General features: G+C 35.2%; 3 protein-coding genes and 1 pseudogene across 3 annotated transcripts; 2 read left to right on the top strand and 2 right to left on the bottom strand.

Annotated features, from left to right (window-relative positions):
• Window positions 1-6010: 6010 nt before the first annotated feature.
• On the top strand, window positions 6011-10079 carry LOC132182514 (uncharacterized). The gene is made up of 5 exons (XM_059595781.1): window positions 6011-6470; window positions 6562-8006; window positions 8894-9307; window positions 9415-9635; window positions 9737-10079. The coding sequence occupies exons 1-5, from the start codon at window positions 6385-6387 to the stop codon at window positions 9986-9988; spliced, it is 2418 nt and encodes an 805-aa protein (XP_059451764.1). The 5' UTR covers window positions 6011-6384; the 3' UTR covers window positions 9989-10079.
• Window positions 10080-11105: 1026 nt separating this feature from the next.
• LOC132183155 (large ribosomal subunit protein eL34z) lies at window positions 11106-13426 on the top strand. The gene is made up of 4 exons (XM_059596552.1): window positions 11106-11245; window positions 11336-11415; window positions 12935-13044; window positions 13134-13426. Exons 1-4 carry the CDS (start codon window positions 11167-11169, stop codon window positions 13225-13227), a joined length of 363 nt encoding a protein of 120 aa, XP_059452535.1. The 5' UTR covers window positions 11106-11166; the 3' UTR covers window positions 13228-13426.
• An 807-nt stretch (window positions 13427-14233) lies between these two features.
• LOC132182927 (F-box/kelch-repeat protein At3g06240-like) lies at window positions 14234-15624 on the bottom strand (annotated as a pseudogene).
• Window positions 15625-16285: 661 nt separating this feature from the next.
• Window positions 16286-18117, bottom strand: LOC132183349 (protein FEZ-like). The gene is made up of 3 exons (XM_059596779.1): window positions 17937-18117; window positions 17153-17457; window positions 16286-17056 (listed from the first exon to the last, which is right to left on the bottom strand). The coding sequence occupies exons 1-3, from the start codon at window positions 18115-18117 to the stop codon at window positions 16343-16345; spliced, it is 1200 nt and encodes a 399-aa protein (XP_059452762.1). The 3' UTR covers window positions 16286-16342.
• Window positions 18118-20762: the final 2645 nt, after the last annotated feature.

Raw genomic sequence — 20762 nt, forward strand, 5'->3', positions numbered from 1 at the left:
AAAAAAAAAAAAAAAAAAAGGGAAGGGGTGTATTTGGGGGTGGCCAGACCACCCCCAAAGGGCTGGGGTAGTTTCGGCCACCCCATACCAGCCCCTTTTTTTTTTTGGCCAAGGGGGTGGCCGGCCTTGGCCATGGGGGTGGTCGAACCACCCCAGATCGGCCTGGGGGTGGCTCCAGCCACCCCATCGTTCTCCTCCCTCCTTTTTTTTTTCTTTTTTTTTTTAATATTTTGCTTTAACAAAATTTTTTTTAAAAAAAAAAAATTACAAAGTCAAAATTAGAGTTTGTTGGTGTCAGATTGCACTGTAGCTGAAACAGTACCGTTCCAACTATAGTGCAGGGCTTCCCCTTGCCAAATATAGCTATTATTCCCTGCACCGATTTGGAGATTTAATCCATCCATCTAATCAACTTTGACACATCAACTGATTTTTCTCTTTCACATTTTTCATTTAATCCATCCATAGCTAATAGGCCTACAGCTAGCTAACAGATGCAGCATGCAGGTGTTTTCAGTATTCAAACTATACATCCAAAAATAAATAAAAAATGGGAGTCATTTTAATTGGTTGGTATTTTGAAAAAATGCTTCAATATTATTTTTAGCATGTTTGACCAAATAAAAAATAAATTAATTAATATAAGTGGCCAGAGTTAAAAATGTTTACGCTGGAAATATGAGGAGTGAGTAGATGGTGCATGCAGACTCATATTGTCCAAAAGAATCACAAAGAGATTGTTAATTAACAGAGTAATTGTGTGGTCATAATCTAATCCTTCTACTCTTTATATAAACTTGAATGTATTTCTTAGCTCAATATATAACAAGATAAAATCCTCGGCAAAAAAAAACAAAGATGAACAGCATAGTGAATAACGATAGAAGAAAAATCGGTGAAAAAAAAAGAAAAGAAAAGAAAAAGCAAAATTGTCCTTTTGGCCATTTGTTTGGCTTAATCATTATTTGATCTAATAGTTTTTTGTTGATCTAATTATTATCTGGTTTATTGGTTTTTTGTTGACCTATACCTATTTTTAACCCGTTATTAGCCCAATCATTATTCGGTCTATTGTTGTATCTTTATTGACCTAGATCTATTTTTAGCCTTTTGTTAATCCAATTTATTTGGCCTTTTGTGATATTTATTTGGATTACTAGGAAATATAGAGTGAGAACTTTACAAAAAATAAAAAAATAAAGAAGAAAAAAAGAAAAGAAGAAGAAGAAGGAAATAGAGTGAGAGACATTCCTCCATTTATGGGACATGAGACTATGAGAGAGGATTTTGCTCGAGTGGCTATGCTCTACGGTATTGTACAAAATCATGGTCATCCATATTAAACTATCACTTAAACTCAGACCCACTTCAACCCACAGTTGGTTCTCATTTCAACTCAAAGTTTGCTCCCTTTTTTAGCCCATAGATGACCATCTTTTGTATTGTTTTGCCATCTCTAGAAGAAGAAAAGAAAAAATAAAAAAATAAAACTCAAGGTTTCATAACCTTTCACCTTGAATTTGAGGGAGAATGTTAGAATATATTGTGATATTATGAAAATATATATCATAATATATTAGCATTGATTGTAATTGATAAAATCAAATCAGAATTAAATATACATGATTTGATTTTATTAATCATACCATTTTATATTATATCCACATCCTTATAAATAGGGATTATTTGTATTGTAAAATGATGGAATAAAAGCATAATGCAGCCTTTATAGTTTTATCTGTGTATTTAGGTCATAGGTCGAACCACGTAAAATTATTGTATCTCTTTTATTATTTTGTTTATTTATTTTCTCATTTCATTGTTAATTTCTTCAGTCCATAATACTGTTATCTGCAAAATATTCTAACAAAAATAAATAAAGTTATTAGGTTGTTTTCCCGCAAATGAACAAGAGAAAGAAGTTTTGGTTGCCTCAATTGAACAGTCTTTTTAACATTTTTTTTTTTGAAAAATTATACTTTACCTCTTAAAAGTTTGACTTGAATTTTTAGTTCTACTTTTCATATTTCAATTTTTACAATGTACTTCCAAAACTTTTAAATTTTTTCAATTCGATATATTCGTCAGTCAAAACGGATTTGACCGACGAAAAAGTGACTTATGCACTTTTCTTCCCCAATATGCCCACCTCCCCATTCTCAACCTGGTATCGTCTACTTCCTTTTGCCATGATCTTTCCGGTCAAATTCCGGCCAAACAAGTTAGTTTTCCAGTGACCCACCCTTCTTGATTCACAATCTCACCAATGGAGACCCATCATCAGTCGGAAGGGTCACAAGGTCATAGGCCTCGGCTGCTTTAAACAACAACAACAACGGCATTCCCCTCTCAAGTGAGTGGTTTTCTCCTCAGACCTGACCCAAAAAAAAAAAAAAAAAATCTTCATGGGTGGGGGGAGCTATTGCAGGCGCCGAAACTAACTACTCCGTGTGTGGGGAGAGCTCCTCCGTGGGTGGCGGAATTCAACCTTTGAACCTTATTGCCGGTGCCGCCACTACCAGTGCCGCCACAGCTGGCGGTGGTGGCACCGCTGAAGTGGCTTCGTCTGCCATGGCACTTCTTGATCCTTCTTCTCTATACCCAGCTCCGCTTAACACCTTCATGGCTGGTACGCATTTCTTCCCACCCCCAAGATCATGAAAACAACCCCACATTCTTCCATCTCTATCTCTCTCTCTCTCTCTCACCAACTTTTCTCTCTGCCGGCAAGTTTTCATAATATTGATGATCATGTGGTAAATTTGACAATCATTCAAGTAGGAGTAATGGCAACCCAATTTTTTTTTTTTAGCAAGTCACGTGATTACTTTTCCATCAGTCGAACTACCTTTAAGGAAGGTTTTAAGTTATGAAGCGGGTATCCGGCCCATTAAAGTTATTAAACTACTATTTGAAGTCTTACAATTCACGGCAATTGATTAAAAAATAAACATGTTGAGAAGTCCCGACCAATAATGTTGTATCGAATTTTTTATTGGGAAATGGGAATTGAGGGTGTGGGCTTTTTTTTTTGAGTGATTTTGGGGTCTAAAGTCCGTGGGCATTGTATTAAAAAAATTGTAATAAATCAAACTCTGTATTAGAAAATAAAAACACAAAAGAAGCCCTGAATTATTTATTGTAATAATGTCGTCATTATTACTTACCCGCTTTACAATGATTGTTGCACAGCTCTTCATATCTTCAAAGGAGCTTATGTAATGAGTCGTCCTCACTTAGGGGTGTAAAGGCGGGCGGTTAAAAACTGCCTGCTAACCGCTAACCGCTATAACCGCCAACCGCCTAACCGCCTAACCGCTATAACCGCCTAGCGGTTAGCGGTTAGCGGTTATTGGGTCTACTAACCGTAACCGTTAACCGTCTTTTTGTATAATATATTTTTATAATTATAATTATAAAAATATTTATACATATAACATAATTACTTGATCATTAAATCACATTTTTTTTAAAAAATAATTAAATCACAATTTGAGTATTAATATATTATCACTATAATTTATATCATTATATCCCATTAGATTGATCATTAAATCATTTGATTATATAATAATAAATTATACATATATAATATGACATAACTCATAAGTATACCAATTCATACTAATACAACAATTAAATATCTAGAGACTTATTTCCAATGTATGTTATAAACTTATAAGTCTATATATATTATAAGTCTATATAAGTCTACATATGTATATGAATAATATAAATGTATAATATCAATACTTAATCATATGATTCAATGACAATTCAAATACTTTATTCAAGACTTCAAGTGAATCATACTATTAATGTACAATGATGATATGATTCGTATAATATCAAATTAAGTAATTAACATTGGATTAAACAATGACCAATGTGTTGCTTATAAACACAATTTAAGTATTAATGTATTATCATTATAATTTTAGTAATTTATATATTATCACTATAATTGATATGATTATATCACATGATGATTTGATCATTAAATCATATGATTATATAATAATAAATAATACATATATAATGTGATATAACTCATAAGTCATAAGTCTACAAGTTAATCATATGATTCATGTACAATGATAATCACTATTGATTCAATTGAATTAAACAATATATTACTTATAACTACAAGTCTACAATTTAATTAAAGCATTATTAGATACTTTAGGAATTTAGGATTTAGAAGATATTAAAAATACAAGAAAAAAAAATGAGGGTAAAAAAAAGCCCAAAAAGCTCTAAAGAAAGCCCAAAAAGCAAAAAAAAAAAAAAAACCCAATTTTAAAAAAGCGGTTAGCGAGTGAGTTCATTTCATTAACAGTAACCAGTGATTAGCAACTAACTGATGCTCGCCCCAGCGGTTAGTAAAATCTACTAACCGCTAAGGCGGTTACGGTTAGCGGTTATTGCCATTAACCGCTAACCGTAACCGCCTTTGCACTCCTATCCTCACTCCTTAGTCCTCACCTCCTACATATATACATGGCTAATCTTTGGTATACATGCATGGGTGAGCATCATGCATGTAGGTCACTATCATCAACTTTAGGATTTCCAATTTGAATTGACAAATTAATAACACAAAATAATACGTGGCTGATCATGAGCAATTAATATATTCAAGCTTTGGTTCATTCTGATTGATAATTGGGCCTATTGGCTTTCCAGCCCACATATGTCCTAAAAATTAAAATGTCCACTTTTCAGCAATTTTTTATTTCTAAAAAAAAAGAAAAAACAATGAAACGAGTGTGGAGAAAGGCAGAAGAAACTCGGTATATAATTTTTTTTTTTTTAAAAAAAGAGAAGTAGAAAATTAGGTGGCTGATCTAAGCACAGAGACTACTGGTGCCATAGCTAGCCACTTAAAATGATTGCCAGATATTATTTGTGGCTTGTATTTTAATATTGTGCAAAATTTGAAATTTTCAAATTGTTAATTTCTTAGAATAATTATATTTTAATAAGAAACTTTTCATGCCACCCACTTTAAAATATATATATATATATATATATAAGAACAATAACTTAATATATATATATATATAAAAAAGAACAATAACTTAAAAAAAATACACCATATTAATCAATATAAATTAAGTATAATAAACAAGCGTAAATTCATATACTTCTCATACACGAAATGAGGAAATCAGGGTAAACCACTAGTGACGTACTCAGCGTTGATTGGAAGGTTCCTTAGCGTTTCCCATCTTGCTTGGATTTGGGTTTGGTCTAAAAACAGAACAGTGTGAAGTCGTTGGGAGTCCATATGCTTTGTTAGATTTTCCATGTAATTTACAAGAACTTAATGACTACGTTTCCATCTTTTTTTACCCACAAAAGAAAGAAAGAAAGAAAGAAAGAAAAAAGTTTCCATCTTTTTGCCTTTTCCCCCCACCTCTTTGGATTTGGCTGGTGTCCTAAAATTAAATCCCAAACTATACCAACCAGGACATTTTGTTTGTATTCAGAAAGCTATTTTGTTCAATTTTATTCATACCCATTTGATATATATTGGCTTAATAATAACAGCCAAGCAATAAATACAAAATATATATAAATTTTGTTGATTTATTTTTTGTTATTCTGAAATTGAATCTCATTTATTATTATTATTATTAATATATCAACACCAAATGGAAGAAAGAAATTTGAATTAATGACTTCATTACATTAATTGTGATTCCAATTGATTAATCTACACCAAATTGAGCCCCATTTATTATTTGGGCTCAAGAGCCACGCGTATGGCTATATAAATAAATTCCCACCGACCTGCCGCTATTTCGTAAGTAGGCCTTGTTTTCACATTCCCAAGACTGTCCTATTGGAAATTCTCAAACCTAATGAATACAAAACCGACTTGAATCCTCAAGCCCCAAGGAAAATATAACGCGTAAACTTTCAATTAAACCCTATTCTCTCTCTCTCTCTCTATCTCTCTCCAACGGATGAATCCTCTGCATATGTCCATCGCATAACGGTCCTCAGAAATCCTAGGCTCTAAGCAACCAAAATATTAGCTCAACCCCAGTCGCTGACACGTTCTTTTCTGCCTTGGATTTCGCTTTCGATCCCCTCTGATTCTCTAATTAGGTCGGACTTCAACCTCCTTTTGCGTCGGGTATCCATGCAAAACTGGAATGTTTAGGCTGAATGGGTGGTTTCACAGGTAGAAGGTCCTTTTTTTTGCGTCAAATTTTCAAACCCAGAATCAGACTTTGCATGACTTCCTCTGTTTTTGCTTCAAACTGAATAAAGAGATTGATGGATTTATTTCACGGGTTCCCGTACGAAGTTTTTGCTGCAAACCCACTTTAATTGCAGAACCTGGGTTCTGTGAAAGGGGTTTTCTACCCAAAGATGGTTCTTTTTGCTGGCTTTTTCTTGGCCTTTGTTTTCAGCCTGTGGCTCACTCTGTTTGGTTTCCTTAACAGAGCCGTCATCAGGTATTTAAATACTAAATATTTTTTTTCTTCAAGTATAGGTTTATGCTTCATACTATTCAACGACTGATTCAATTTGCCTTTTTCTTTGCAGACGTAAAAAAAGTAGTAGTTTTGAAATTCTTTCACAAGAAAACAATCTAATTAATTCAAATCGCATGGAGACAGAGTCAGAGTCAGAGGCAGCATGTTCAAAAAATTCTAGACATGGGGATACTGGGTATGATTCTTTTGCATCCGCCAGTTCAGGTTGTTCTAGCATTGATTTCCAAGAAATCAATAAAATTGATTCGAATCATATTGAATCAGATGGAAAGGCTAAGGTAGCATATTCTGAATTTTTTGCAAATAAGGACGTGGGGCACGATGGTTTGGATGAAATAGAGCCAGAAACACCAAAATTTGAGTTCAAATTTCGGTTTCCGAGCTATGAAGAAATTGTTAGATGCAAGAAAGGGAACGGTGACTCTGTCAGCTCCGATAGCACCGCTCCCTCTACAAGCACCAGTAAGTATGAGTTCTTATCTGGGAATACTTTTAGCCACTTTCTTGAGGAGCCAGAAGCTGTGAGCTTTACGGTGAAAGAATTTTATGCTGATGATGATCATTCGATTGGCAGCAGCGAGATTCTCGATTATTCCGCCTTGTCTGAAGGAGATTCTATGGAGCAAAATTCAGTAGAAGAAGCTGTTCATGAAGAAGTTTCTGAGACTGCTGAGGTGCCAGAGAAGATAGAAGCTAAGGTATCTGCTGAAGATGCTCATTCTGGGAGTGAACAATTGGAGAAGTCAGAGATTGATTTGTTGGGTGAAGAAAAAAATGGTGCTGTTGGAAGGAAGTTTCTTTCAGAGAAGGATTTCATCGCTTCAGATTCCGATTCGGATTCTATTTTTTCAAGCTCGGTTGTGAGTCAATTAGTTGCTTCGACCAGCGATGGATTTTTGTCAGACAAAGATTTTGAAGGTACGGAGGATGGGGGGAATGTGGAATTAACAGGGGAAGACTTTGACTTGGAGGACATGGATTCGGAGAACTTGAGTATTGGGTATGAACCTGAAGATTCTGAAGGAGAAGATAGTGATATTCTAGAACAACTTCGAAAACTCGAAGAGTCTGAAATGCAGAATTCAGATAATCCAAACCCAGAGAAGTTTGATGAGGATGTTTTTCATGATAAAAGCAATTCCAAAGAGGAAGAATTTGGGGGAAAAGATGAAAAACAAATGGATGGAAAACCCAATCCAAAGAATTCATCGGAGTGGGATACTGAGGATTCAAACGGATTGGAAACGCTGTGGGAACATCAAGATTTGATTGAGCAGCTGAAGATGGAGCTGAAAAAGGTCAGAGCCACAGGCCTTCCCACCATTCTTGAGGAGTCTGAGTGTCCAAAGATAATTGAAGATTTGAAGCCTTGGAAGATTGACGAGAAGTTCCAGCATGGAGATCGAATGAGTGAGCTTCACAGGTTCTACAAGAGTTACAGAGAACGAATGCGGAAATTCGATATCTTGAATTACCAGAAGATGTATGCAATAGGTCAGTCACTTGTTGCCATTTTTCTTCTTGTTTAATTTCTCTGTTTTTTTTTTTTTTTTTTTTTTTTTTTCATGAATTTTAGAGATTTTTGTTTAATTTTTCAAAGAAAAATCTTCATATCAGGTTTTTTTTTTTTTTTTTTTGATAAGTAAAGGGGAAAGCAATTTGGGCTCATGTGGGTTTAGAACTTGATTAAGCCTATCCATAATTATGTACAACCAAAAACATTCGAGTAATTGACATGATTAATGCAACCCACCTAGCTTGGTTTAGGACCCACTAAATCTGGTTAAATGGGCATTGGTGGAATCATGAACTTCCTCAGATCCCAACCAAGCATTAGAGTCATTATCACATTAAAAAAGTAGGTTGGAGGAGATATTTATGTAATCAACAATAATTTATCTTATTTGAATAGAGAAAAAAAAAAAAAAAAAAAAACTATAATTTATCTTATTTTCTTGGGAAATCTTTTTCATGATGCTCCTTGCTCGAGTCCAAAAAACAATGGTTAGTTAAAGGTTCACATCCACAGTCTCTAATGCCATCCAGCCAGCCAGCCTGAACTTTCAACCCAGCACCACCATTTAATTTAAAAGACTATTTTATTTTGAAAGGGCTTTTACCTAAATTGAGATTTCTTTCTTGCCCTATAATAATCTAGCATTGATGGTAATGCTCCACCAAAACTTATTAAGAGCTAATTTAATTTCTTTTGTGAATAAACTAGTAGTAGATTTCCAGAGAAGCTGGGTAAAGCTATGTGCAAGGAATGTTTATATTATTATTTCTTAATCAAAGTGACTTTTGGGTTATGCTTGCTGCATAGTTGTACTATAATCAGATTATTATTCTAAGTCTTATGAGATTTCATGATGATTTTATAGGTTTTCTTGAGTCGAAGGACCCACTAAAATCGTTTTCGAGCGGCAAATCCTCGGCTCCAGCAATCACATCCATTCTTTCGCAAAGCTTTTGGCTAAACAAACGCAAGAAATCCGAATTGGACCCAATGAAGAAGTTCATTAGAGAGTTGCATAGTGATTTGGAAGTTGTTTATGTTGGGCAGCTGTGCCTTTCCTGGGAAATCCTTTACTGGCAATATGAGAAGGCCTTAGAATTATATGAGTCTGACCCATGTGGACTACGTCCATACAATGAAGTTGCAGGTGAATTTCAACAGTTTCAAGTGCTCTTGCAAAGATTTATAGAAAATGAACCATTTCAGGGGCCAAGGGTTGAAAATTATGTCAAGAATCGATGTACCATGCGCAATCTTCTTCAAGTGCCTGTAATAAGAGGTGAGAATTCTTGAAACAATGAAATTGTATATAAGCGCTGCACCTTTAAGTCAATTAGTGCTCATTTCTTGATTTAGTGGCAAACTTAAACCAGCATAAACTTGCAGGGGACAAAAGGAAAGGAAGAAGAGGAAGAGGTGATGGTGCCATTACAGTTGACATGCTGATAGAGATCTTGGAAGAATCAATTCGAATAATTTGGCAATTCATCCGAGCCGATAAAGATGCAAGTACCGTGATTCTGACATGTCGGAAAGATACTCAGGTTGCACTCCAAGACCCTGCAGATTCAGTGCTTCTGTTGGAGGTTCGAACAGATCTTCAAAAGGTTAGCTTCTTTTACCTTTTCATTTTCTAAAACTCCCATTTTCTTCTTGAGAACCAGAAATTCTCACTCCCATTTCTGATGCATATTGTTTTGGAATTTAGAAAGAGAAGAAGCTCAGAGAAATCTTGAGGAGTGGAGGCTGCATGTTAAAGAGGTTCCAAAAGTGTCAAGAAGAAGGCATAGATCACCATTTCTTCTTCTCTCAAGTGGACGTGAAATTAGTGTCGAGGGTGTTAAACATGTCTAGGATTACAACCGACCAACTAGTCTGGTGTCGCAGTAAATTAAATCAGATTCGTTTTGTGAACCGAAAGATGCAAGTAGAATCATCCTTCTTGCTTTTTCCATGTTGACCGCATTCAGGGCACACATGTACATAATAGATAGAGGTCTCCAGTAACAATTTTGGAAAATTTTGGCTACTGCTAATCTATCTAATTGCTATTGCTTCCATTATAACTATGTAAATACAAATGTTTTGTTACGATTGATTGTGCATATATAAATTCTTATGAGTATTTTTTCTTCTTGTTGTAAATGGTTTTCAATAATGAATTTTCCTTGAAGTTTGTATCATTTATGTTCGAGCCAACCACCACGTTGACTATGAAATAAGGAGTCTAGCCTCAGTAGAACCGTCGAGAGTCATGGTCAAATTTCTAACAAAGACAATTATAACCTTCGGACAACTTTTTCTCTCTGAAAATTTTCTTGTGGAATTGTTGCAACATTGTATGATATGATTCATTTCATTTTCACATTAATTTCAGTTGTAGACCGATTTCAAACCACAGCAAGTTGAACAATAGAAACCTATTGGGTTTTATCTTATTAAAAAAAAAAAAAATTCAGTTTTTTTGGTTATATAGCAAACTTTTCATAAGCATCCATATAACATTATGATGTTAGATTCAAATTACATATTGTATAATTCTTTTAAAATGCTTATTATCCTTTTATAATGGTTGCAAACCTCACCATAAAAATCACATTATGGTCACAACATCTAGAGGGTATATGTAGGGGCAGAACTAGCATTTAGGGTTTGGGGATAAAATTTTAATTTAAAAATTTTTTTAAGGCATTTTTAAAATTTTTGGAGGAAAATAGGAGCCACATTGTTTCGCCCCAGCGTATATGTTATTTATATTATCACATTATTTAAAATTTTCAAATAATGTGACATTATATACACGGTTACGGTTGAATGCTATAGAATTTAATTTAGGTTATAAAATAATTCATTTGAATTTCACTCAAAAAATCAAACGCGGCACCATCTATTCCCTCAAGGGCCTGAACCAAGCCCTTACTGGAACTGGAATAAACAGTGTGGCCCATTCCACAAGTTTAGAAACTTTTGTAGAGCCCTTAACATGTCATTTAATCCCAACCGTCAATAATCCAAACTCCCAGAACCGTCAGATCTAGGGCTTCGTATAACCAAAACCCTATTTATACACTTTATTCAGTGAAAGGATATCCTCTCGCACGATCGCATAACTCACGGGGAGAGCCTGAAAATCTAAAAATGGTGCAGCGGCTCACGTATCGCACGCGCCACAGCTATGCCACCAAGTCCAACCAGCACCGGATCGTGAAGACCCCTGGTAAAACTTTCACTCTTCTGTGAATCTTTTTGTTGGTTGAAAATATTGTTCGGTAGTTGATATGGGTTTATGTTTGTATGTGGATTTAAGGTGGGAAGTTGGTGTATCAGACCACCAAGAAGAGGGCAAGCGGACCCAAGTGCCCTGTCACTGGAAAGAGAATCCAAGGGGTATGTTACTTTTACGTTTGATTTTGCTATTATGTGTTTGATTTAGCTTGTTGAACTTTATTTTGGAGCATTGGGTTTATGACGAAGGTGACATTTGCGATCGTTTTTGCATTTTTTTTCTTATAAATATGTATCTAATTATATGCCGTTTCAATTTGTGAACGAAAATTTGGCTCAGCTTTTTAGTTTTTAATGAATTTGATGTAGATTGTACGGATGTCTTGCTGTTTTGTGAATGTGTTAGTCTTAGATTGTTAGATATGTGACTGGGAGTCTGGATATTAGGTATCTTACTGCTGTTTGAAAATGAGTTTGGTTTGGATTTATAAAATGCCCTGATGGATGTGATAATCGGTTAATGTAGAACTGTGATGATAATCAAAAACTAATGCAGCACTGGATGTGGTCATGGTTACTTCTTTGTTTCGTCTAATATTCAGAAACTAATGCGTGGTAGACTAGTAGCGTCTTAGTAATGAATAAGAGAAAGGCACGAGGCCATATTGGTGATGATGAGTCTGAATGGAAATGTGAATATATGTGGTGGTTATGTGAGGCGAACAGTCATCTCATCCTGGGCTTTTGCTATATCTATCGTCATAGATTTCGGTGTAGGAGATTTGTTTATTTTTCATACTTTGATGACATGTTGCATGAGAAGGGAAGTGAAATCCCAATTAAAAGGGACTGACTTTCGTTTTTATGTATAGAAATTTTTTCATATGACTATTGCAATTTTGTACTTTCTTCTTCTATTTCTTTATATAACTATAATATTGGAGTTTTACTTTTGCATAGCATTTTATCAAAGATTTTGGAAGTTGCGTCTAACATTTATTTTGACTTCATTGTTGATTAATCAGGTATCATCAGTGTTGTTACAGTTGATATGAGTAATATTGTCCTTGTTTTTTACAAAACTGTGTCCCATTTTGAAATTCAATTTGGCACAATGTTTAGTTATTTATCGACAGGATTTCCCTGGCCCCAAAAAATTTTATACTGGTGCTAGAAATTGTTTTTTTACCATAGGTAGAAAAAAATTATTTAATTATCATATAAGGTGAAGGCGAATTCAGCTGATGAGTGCTGAAATATCTGATTGTGTTTGACTAGATTGTTCTTATTTTGTTACCTTTTCTGCTGGAGATTTAGCAGCTGTCTCAAACTTTCACATGGTGTTTCAATAATTTTTGAGACTATATGATGCATAGGTTGGTTTTTGACTAGTTTTTTGCGCGAAAAGTAGAGTTTCTTAATTTCATGAAATCGTGATCAAAACATTTCTTTACTTTTTTGTGTAGATGAGTACTATTAGATATAGGCCACCTCTCTCTCTCTCTCTCGTATTTCTGAGTAAGGGAAATTTCTATTTTTCCATCTTCGGATAAATCTTTTTATAGCACATTTCTTTCTTCAAATTTTGGTTTATATGATCTCTATATTCTTGATAATAGGTAACTAACTGTTATATTATCTGTGATTAAAATAATTGTGTTGTGATTTTGGTCTCACGCAGATTCCTCACTTGAGACCTGCTGAATACAAGAGGTCTAGATTGTCTAGGAACCGAAGGACTGTGAATCGGGCCTACGGTGGTGTGCTGTCGGGAGGTGCTGTTAGGGAGAGGTATTTTACCATAAACTAGTGGTTGAAGTTTCTGGTTATTTTTTTTTGTGATTAGAGCATTTTCCAAGTTAATTTCTTGGTTTTTGTAGGATAATTCGCGCCTTTTTGGTGGAAGAGCAGAAGATTGTGAAAAAGGTGTTGAAGATCCAGAAGGCAAAGGAAAAGCATGCCCCAAAGAGCTAAATTGAGTGGGTGATGAAGCAAAAGTAATTTGAGTTATGACATGCTTCAGAGTTGAGTGAAATTTTGGATTTTAGGTTGGTGTTGATGTAAACGTTGGATGGTATTTGAATGTTTTTACTAGTATTTTGTTTGCTACTGGATTACTCTTTTAAGTAACTTTTTTATTCTTATGGCAAATCTTTTACGTGGTTTTGTGTTATGATAATTTCTTCTTTAATGACATTGGCTTAGGGTTTCTGTTTGTTTTTATTTCCTTCCACTTTTTAAATTCTTCTAGTTGGCAATTAAAAACAATTACAACTGGTGGTTCACGCACAGTTTGAAAATTCGTAAGTTCCACTGCATGGTTGAGCAGGGTCTTCCCCGTTTTTTTAACGCTGTCATCTTCCTATTACCTTTGAAATTCATTTATATGAATGTGTTTCACGATACTTTTACCTATCGTCTATGTCGTTGATCCGACAGGCACTCAAATGTTGCCCTAGGTGAAAGATTTTCAATGTATTGGGTTGGAATAATTTTTTTCATTAGCATGTGAGAATTACTTGTTAAAAAATCAGGTAATCTGTAATTCTCACATGGTAAAGAGGAACGTTATTTTTATAAACTTAAACCTAGTTTAGAGGAAAATTCATTGTACATATAATGCCTAAAATTGCATAAAGTAAATCCTTGACAGGGCTTAAACGTTAAAAGTATCCAAACCAAGAGATGTGACATTCTGTACAACCATGAGAGTCGCCTGGGCTTCCTCAGAGCTAGGATAGCAAAGAGATCGAAGTTTTAGTCTAGCATGGAGAAGGGTGGCAGTTTCTTTTGATTGTAGAGGGCCACTAACCAAACCGGCCATCTGTGACTCTGATTGTAATTTACATTGACATACAGATCATGACTTTAAAAACAAAAAAAAAATTTGAGATTATAATATATATATATATATATATATATATATATATAATGATTTCCTTGACTTATTTTAACATAAAGGCATGCGTCATTACTCTGGCCAAAATTATCAAATAAATAGGCAGAAAAGGCGAGCAATAAGTACAAAAAAGTTAACAGGAAAACCCCTCACCTTCAGGCTTCATCGTAATTCCAAAAGTAATATGCCAAAATATGTGATTTTGATTTGTTGCTCAATCATTCCCCTATCCATTGAGGGAACCCCGCAGCAGATATTTGAAGATCCCACAGTTGTTGTGTTCTTGGGTCATACAATACCAAGCATTGAAATGAATCGCTTAGAACTACCAAATCATCCCACCGAAGCTGTGTCAGATGCCAAAGACCTGGAAGGACCATTGTTAATTTTTTGTCCAACTCCTTTCAACACCAGAATCATCCAACACCCATTTCTCATACCGTCCTCCTTCCAACTCACTGATCAAAGCTACAGAATCATTGATAACAGCAATTTTCCCAGAACTAGATTCTTCACTTCGGGGAAGCGGTACCTCTTTGAACACCTCATTGCCCAGATCAAAGGAAATCAAGAATTGGTGCTCCATGTTATCCTTCTCATAACCACACCAGTGATGAACTCCATTTAAGTATGCAGGAAAACAAGGTGAACGAATCAAATAAGATGGGTTTGGGGATGAATCCATCACTCTCCAAGAATCAGCACTAAGGCTGTACACCAAAACTTAACTTCGCATTGAGAATTGAATTTCAGAATCCTAACCACCTTGTAATCATTAGTGTTTGGATCAAAACCGAAGCCAAATGTAGAAGTCAAGTCTGGCATATCCAGTTGGCAGTGGATTTGGGGGAGGATCTTTTATTCTCTTGTCGCAAGGTTCCATAACACTAGCCGTTCATAATCGTGCAATTCACCAAGCGTCCACAGAGCACCGGAAAAACAGAGTATTCCATTGCAGGGACCGAGGACTGCTACCCCGCCAACGTCATGCTGAAACAATTGTTCGAGATCTACATCCCCGGACAGCTCTAGGGTTTCGTTAGAGAGAGTGGAGACACGTGGGTACCCCATCGATTCCCAACGATTAAGGATGGCACCGCGGTGGGTTTTGTGAGAAGTTGCCCAAGTGAGGTGCTTGGTGATGAAATTAGGGTTTTTGATGAGAGCGTACCAGCATTTACAAACGCACTTGAATCGCAGCAGGCATTTGACAGGCAGCCTTGATAGGATTTCCGGTAGCACATCTTCTAGATCTCCCTGTTCCTCATGTTTGCCGTTTTTGTTACAGCATTATTGGTTGGTTGGGAAAGAAAACGAAAGAAAATAAACCCTAGAAGCTGCGAGAAATGATTTCGTGTGGAGGAGGAGAACGTCAGCTTCGAGAAATGCAAGGGTTATCGTTGGGCAGTGTAGAAATCAGCGTGGGGAAGAGTAATGTTCAGAGAAATGCTCAAGAGAGTCTGCGAGTGTGTATGGTAATATTTAATTTTTCCCCCTTTTTATTTTTAATTTGATCTCGAAAGTGTAATAACTTTATTGGTCAATAATTTTTTATATTTGATCAATTTTTTTTTTTATAATAAATTTAATAGATTAATCATTAAATTTGTAAGATTTATCATTGACTTATGCATAACTTATATAAGATGAGATGAAATATATCTAATAAAAATATTGTCCTAACATTTTTATTCAGAAATTATAAATATGTAGTTCTTAAGAGATAGCTCAATCGACTGAGACCACATCTAATGAAGCAGAGGTCACTAATTTGAATCTTTTTCCTATTGTGTGGACATGTAAAAAAAAAAAAAAATTATAAATGTGTAAGGGTAGGGCTGAGTTGGTGATCCTCACGTGAGACTTTGCTTATGTGGACAGTGAGCTTGTGTCTTGTGAAACGGGCTGCTAAGAAGTAAGAAGAGTTTAGTTTGACATGGCCACATGGGCTAATCTATTTGTCATTCTGTGCTTGTTTTGCATAATGAAGCAGAGTTTAGTTTAACTCATTACCCATTTTGGCAATAAAACAAAAAGGAAAAGGAAAAGAGAAAAAAAAAAAAAAAAAGGAGATAAAAGAAAATATTTTACTTGACATGTATAAATGGAATATATGGAACTGTACAATATTGACCCATTAAACACAATAATTTTGTTTTAGCTCCAACATAATCCCCCAGAGCTACAACATCAAGTATAGCATGTATTTGTGGAATAGCTGGTGGACATCTCACTGGGACAAGGGGGTGAATCCCATGGCAGATTAGGCTTCCAATTAGCATCGTTTGATGGCAAGCTGAAGGGAAATCCGATCGATCGTATGGTTCCCCACTCGTCATTTGAGTTCTTCCTGATCAGGCCTGCAGCCTCATCTTCTCCTGTGCCCGTGTTTTCTTGCATCTCCTGTGGCATACTGATTGAGAAGCCACTAAACTGCTGCTGTTGTGGCCCTTGAGAGCCTAAGCTCTCGGAGGCGTTACTCATGTGACCAATTAATGAAGGGTTCAAAAACATGGAAGAAGTATCAACCGTACACTTGGTGGGTCCTGATGCTTCGAGTGAGGAGAAGGTGAAGCCATTGGGAAGGTCTTCATTAGAAAGGGGGAAAATGGAAGGCTTAGAGAGTGTTGGAATATTAATGGGCTTATAAGAAGGAATGTTGAAAGCAGAGAAACAGGCAGCAGAGGCCTGTTGTAACTCATTGTTACTGCAAAACTGGATGGCCGCCGACCCAATTTCAGTTGTGCAAGAGATGTTCTCTGCACTGAACTGAGGGCAGTGAGTGCCTTGAGTGAACATATCAGATGCCAAGGTTTCTGGTAGTGAAGAAACCCAAGAGTGAGAAAAAGCTCTTTGTGCCATGGAGTTTGTTTTCTTAAATATCCTGCAAATTGCCCATGAATCCTGTGGCTCCAACAACAAATTTCAATGATTTAGTCTACATGAATGGTGTATTGGAATCCTAATATAGGAGATGTGTATTGTGTACATAAAACTTACATTTGCTGGAATGTTTTTATCCGAGAACTTCTTGGGTGGTGCTGAGTCTGCTGGGAGAGAAGGTAGGCGAAATTCATGCATCATCCAATCAGTTTTGATGCCTTTGGCAGCTCTGCCCCTGTAGAAGACAAGTGACTTCTTCAAACCGATGCATTTGGTGCCATCGGAGGAGTAAATAGGCCTGTCAGTTCCGGTGGCCTTCCAAAACCCAGCTCCGGTCACTCGGTTTGGCCGTGCACTGTTCCTGTATTTCCTGTCCCTTGGGCAGTAGAAATACCACTCTTTCTCCCCGGAAGCCGCCAGCTCTTTTCACAAAAAAAAAAAAAAAAATTGGCATGATAAGTTACAACTCATGAACTTCACCAATAAGCATCAGAAGTAGCTTGCTAAGCTTTATGAAAAATATATCAAACAAAAAGTTGAACACCCTCAATGGTTTCAGGAAGAAAGATAGAATCACAGCACCTTAAACATACTTCTCTAAACTATAATCGTAAATATATGGAAACTAAAGTGACAATAATGTCAAAACTTTTGTATGTTTTTCTGACCATGACATGAAACTCTACACCAAACTCAAACTAGAGAGACTTCTTAGCTACATGTACAACTTAATTAACTGTGAAAAAAGAAATCAGTGAACAGAGAGGAAACTTTATCCATGCAAGCAGCCTAATTCAACCTCAGATAAAGATAAAAACTAAAAAGCAATTGTATAGTTATTGAAATTTTGATAAAAGAAAAAAAAAAAAAAAAATCAAGCAACCGGGATGGACTATCTTACTTGGAAGATCCCAAGGATCGAACTTATAAATATCCACCTGCTTAATCAGCTCAATAGGAAGAGTTCTCTGCTGAATCTTTCTCTTGAGATAAAACCCAACAAGCTCCTCGTCAGTGGGATGAAACCGAAAGCCCGGCAACATCACATCATCAACCTTGTCAACATCGTACTTCTCATCCATTTCCTCCCCTTGAATATAAAAATATGCAGTACAGGAATTATCTCCTCCGCTAAAATGCAAAGCAGGGTTTGCACTAAATCAGCAGACCCTTGAACCGATAATCTCAAGGACTAAATATTAATGATCAATATTTAAGAAGCAGAGCTGAAGGGAGAACCAGTTCCCTTAGTTCAAAGACATTTATGCCTCCTGAGAAGGGTTCTGCTTCCGAAGCTTCGGCCACCCTTTCAGGGTGATCAGTCTAATGGAGATCAGCGCGAAAATTCACGATGATGAAGAGGAAGGAAACTACTATGGAAGTTCTCAATGACTTGGCCCCCTTGAACCACATTTATGGGGATGGGGCTGTTTTATATCCAAATTAAGGTTCTCATTCTCAAGGACTACAGAATCAGCAGCTTTCAAGGAATTTTTTTTTTTATTTAAAAAAAAAAAAAAAAAACCAAATTGTTTTCACACTTCCTCGTCTTCATTTGTCATAGAAATGTCTTCATTTTATCTTCAACAAACAAAGACAAGATGACAAGGCAGGTTTCCTATGTCATACACTAATATTATATTATATTTTTTTTCCTTAATTTTAATAATGTTTGATGGATTGTTTTTTTGTAAACTATGGGGATGGGAACAACTTTCAATATAAAAAAGCTTCAATTCATACTCACTCATAAAAGATTCTCTGCAAGTTCCATATTGAGTTTGGTGTCCTAGATCCAAAAATGCCATTTCTATTCCCATTATTAATTATTATTCTCGGAGCTAGCTTCTATTCCTTTCATATATTCTTAGTACTACCATATATGAACACGTGACATGTCAGAGAGGATATTTTGGATTATTGAAGATTCCTCCAATGAGTGATTAAGTGTGATAATTAGTGAAAGTGCAGCCAAATTGGGGCCACTTAAGACGTTTGAAAATAGAGTAGAAAACCATTTGACCCTTTGAAAGGGCATCCCTCAAACTTCTTTCTTACTTCTTAGGGCTGCTATTCTCTAACCCACCCTGACCCACCTTTAGTTTATTCATCTACTTGGCAAGCTAAGCCAAAATCCACACATCCTACACCTCTCTCTCTCTCTCTCTCACTGCAAAAAGAAAAAGAAAAAGATATTAATAATAATTTCCTGTTGATTCATTATCTGTACAACCAATTAATTCCTGATCAGGAACATTTTTTTTAAGAAATCTATTATATGGATATCTCTTGTCTTTCTCAAATGATCATATGAGTTCTATAAATTTAATGGTTGACATGTAAAAGAGATATCTCGAAGATGTACTTGAGATGTAAAATATTATTTCTCTTTCATTCTTTTTTTTTTTTTTTTTTTTTGTTCTCATCTTAACAAGTTGTTCTATTCTATTCTTCATTTCTTCCGTAAGTACTTTTATGGTAGATAAATATTACTTGTAATGCTATATAATATATTTTTATTCTACAACTATTTCAGTGCGATGACATGCCCAAATCAACCTTTGATTTTTTTTTTTAAAAAAAAAAAAAACAAGAAGTGATGCAAAAGTTGGTTGGGACACGCAATATTATAGTATACTTATGAGATAAAATGTTGTTTCTAACTTTACTTTTACATGGAACGCGTAAATGAACTTTGAGCAGAAAATGGGGACAAGAAAAAGACATACTTTTTTTTTTTTTTTAATAGAATATACTAGCATAATATTATTTTTACTGTGTAGAATATGCTAGCATAATACTAGTTTATCGTTTATGATTAGTATGTCTACTTCTTGTCCCTCTTAATCTTTTACATTCACCCACAATTTTTAATTTTTTTTTTTAGCCAGTGAAATCCAGAATTTTTTTCCCAGATAGTTAGGCAAACAGTTCTGCTCAAGACTTTAATGTTTTTTAAATTGTACTGTTTAGGTTAAAATTGGCAGTTCAACCACTCAGGTTTTTGGTTTGACTAATGATGCCTCTGACATCATTATTGGTTTATTTATTTATTTATTTTTTCTTTTCTTGATAAGCCATAGTTTATGAGCTAGACATAATTCACATACAGTTCACTTAGACAAACCTATATTGAGGGGAAGGATTTGAATTTGATTTTTAAATCGAAATAACTTAAATAAAACATACAAATAAAAATGATTTTATTGATGAAATTGAGGGATAGATTTAATTCTTATTAATATGTACACTTGAAATTTTTAAGTGTAAAATATTTTTTCAAATTCACAATATAACTATTCTAATTAGATCAAAATCCTTAGAAGTCAAATATATCAAACAATCTATAGTAATTTGGCAAAAAGTAAATAATGGAAAACCCTAGTCAGAATCTCCATGGGGTTGGATTCTCAACCTGGAATTTAGTAGAGAAATTTGGACTACAATGATGCAGTTAATTGCACAGTCAAACTTAGTCAACGGATACCAGCAAAATAAGTAGAGGACAGTTAGATACTAGTCAAAACTTACAGACCAAAGAATTCTCCGATGCTTAAGTTAACAAATAAAAATATAATGCTAAAAAAGAGAGTTAGAATTTTTCTCAAATTGAGCATATGAATATGAGTGTATCTCCAATGGAGATATGACCTTTTATGTAGAGCATTTGTAAGTTTTGGCCTTCATTGAATTTTGAACTGGTCAGCTCATATACTCGGCGCTGCAA

This window comes from Corylus avellana, chromosome ca5, assembly GCF_901000735.1.
Source record: "Corylus avellana chromosome ca5, CavTom2PMs-1.0".
NCBI lineage: Eukaryota > Viridiplantae > Streptophyta > Magnoliopsida > Fagales > Betulaceae > Corylus > Corylus avellana.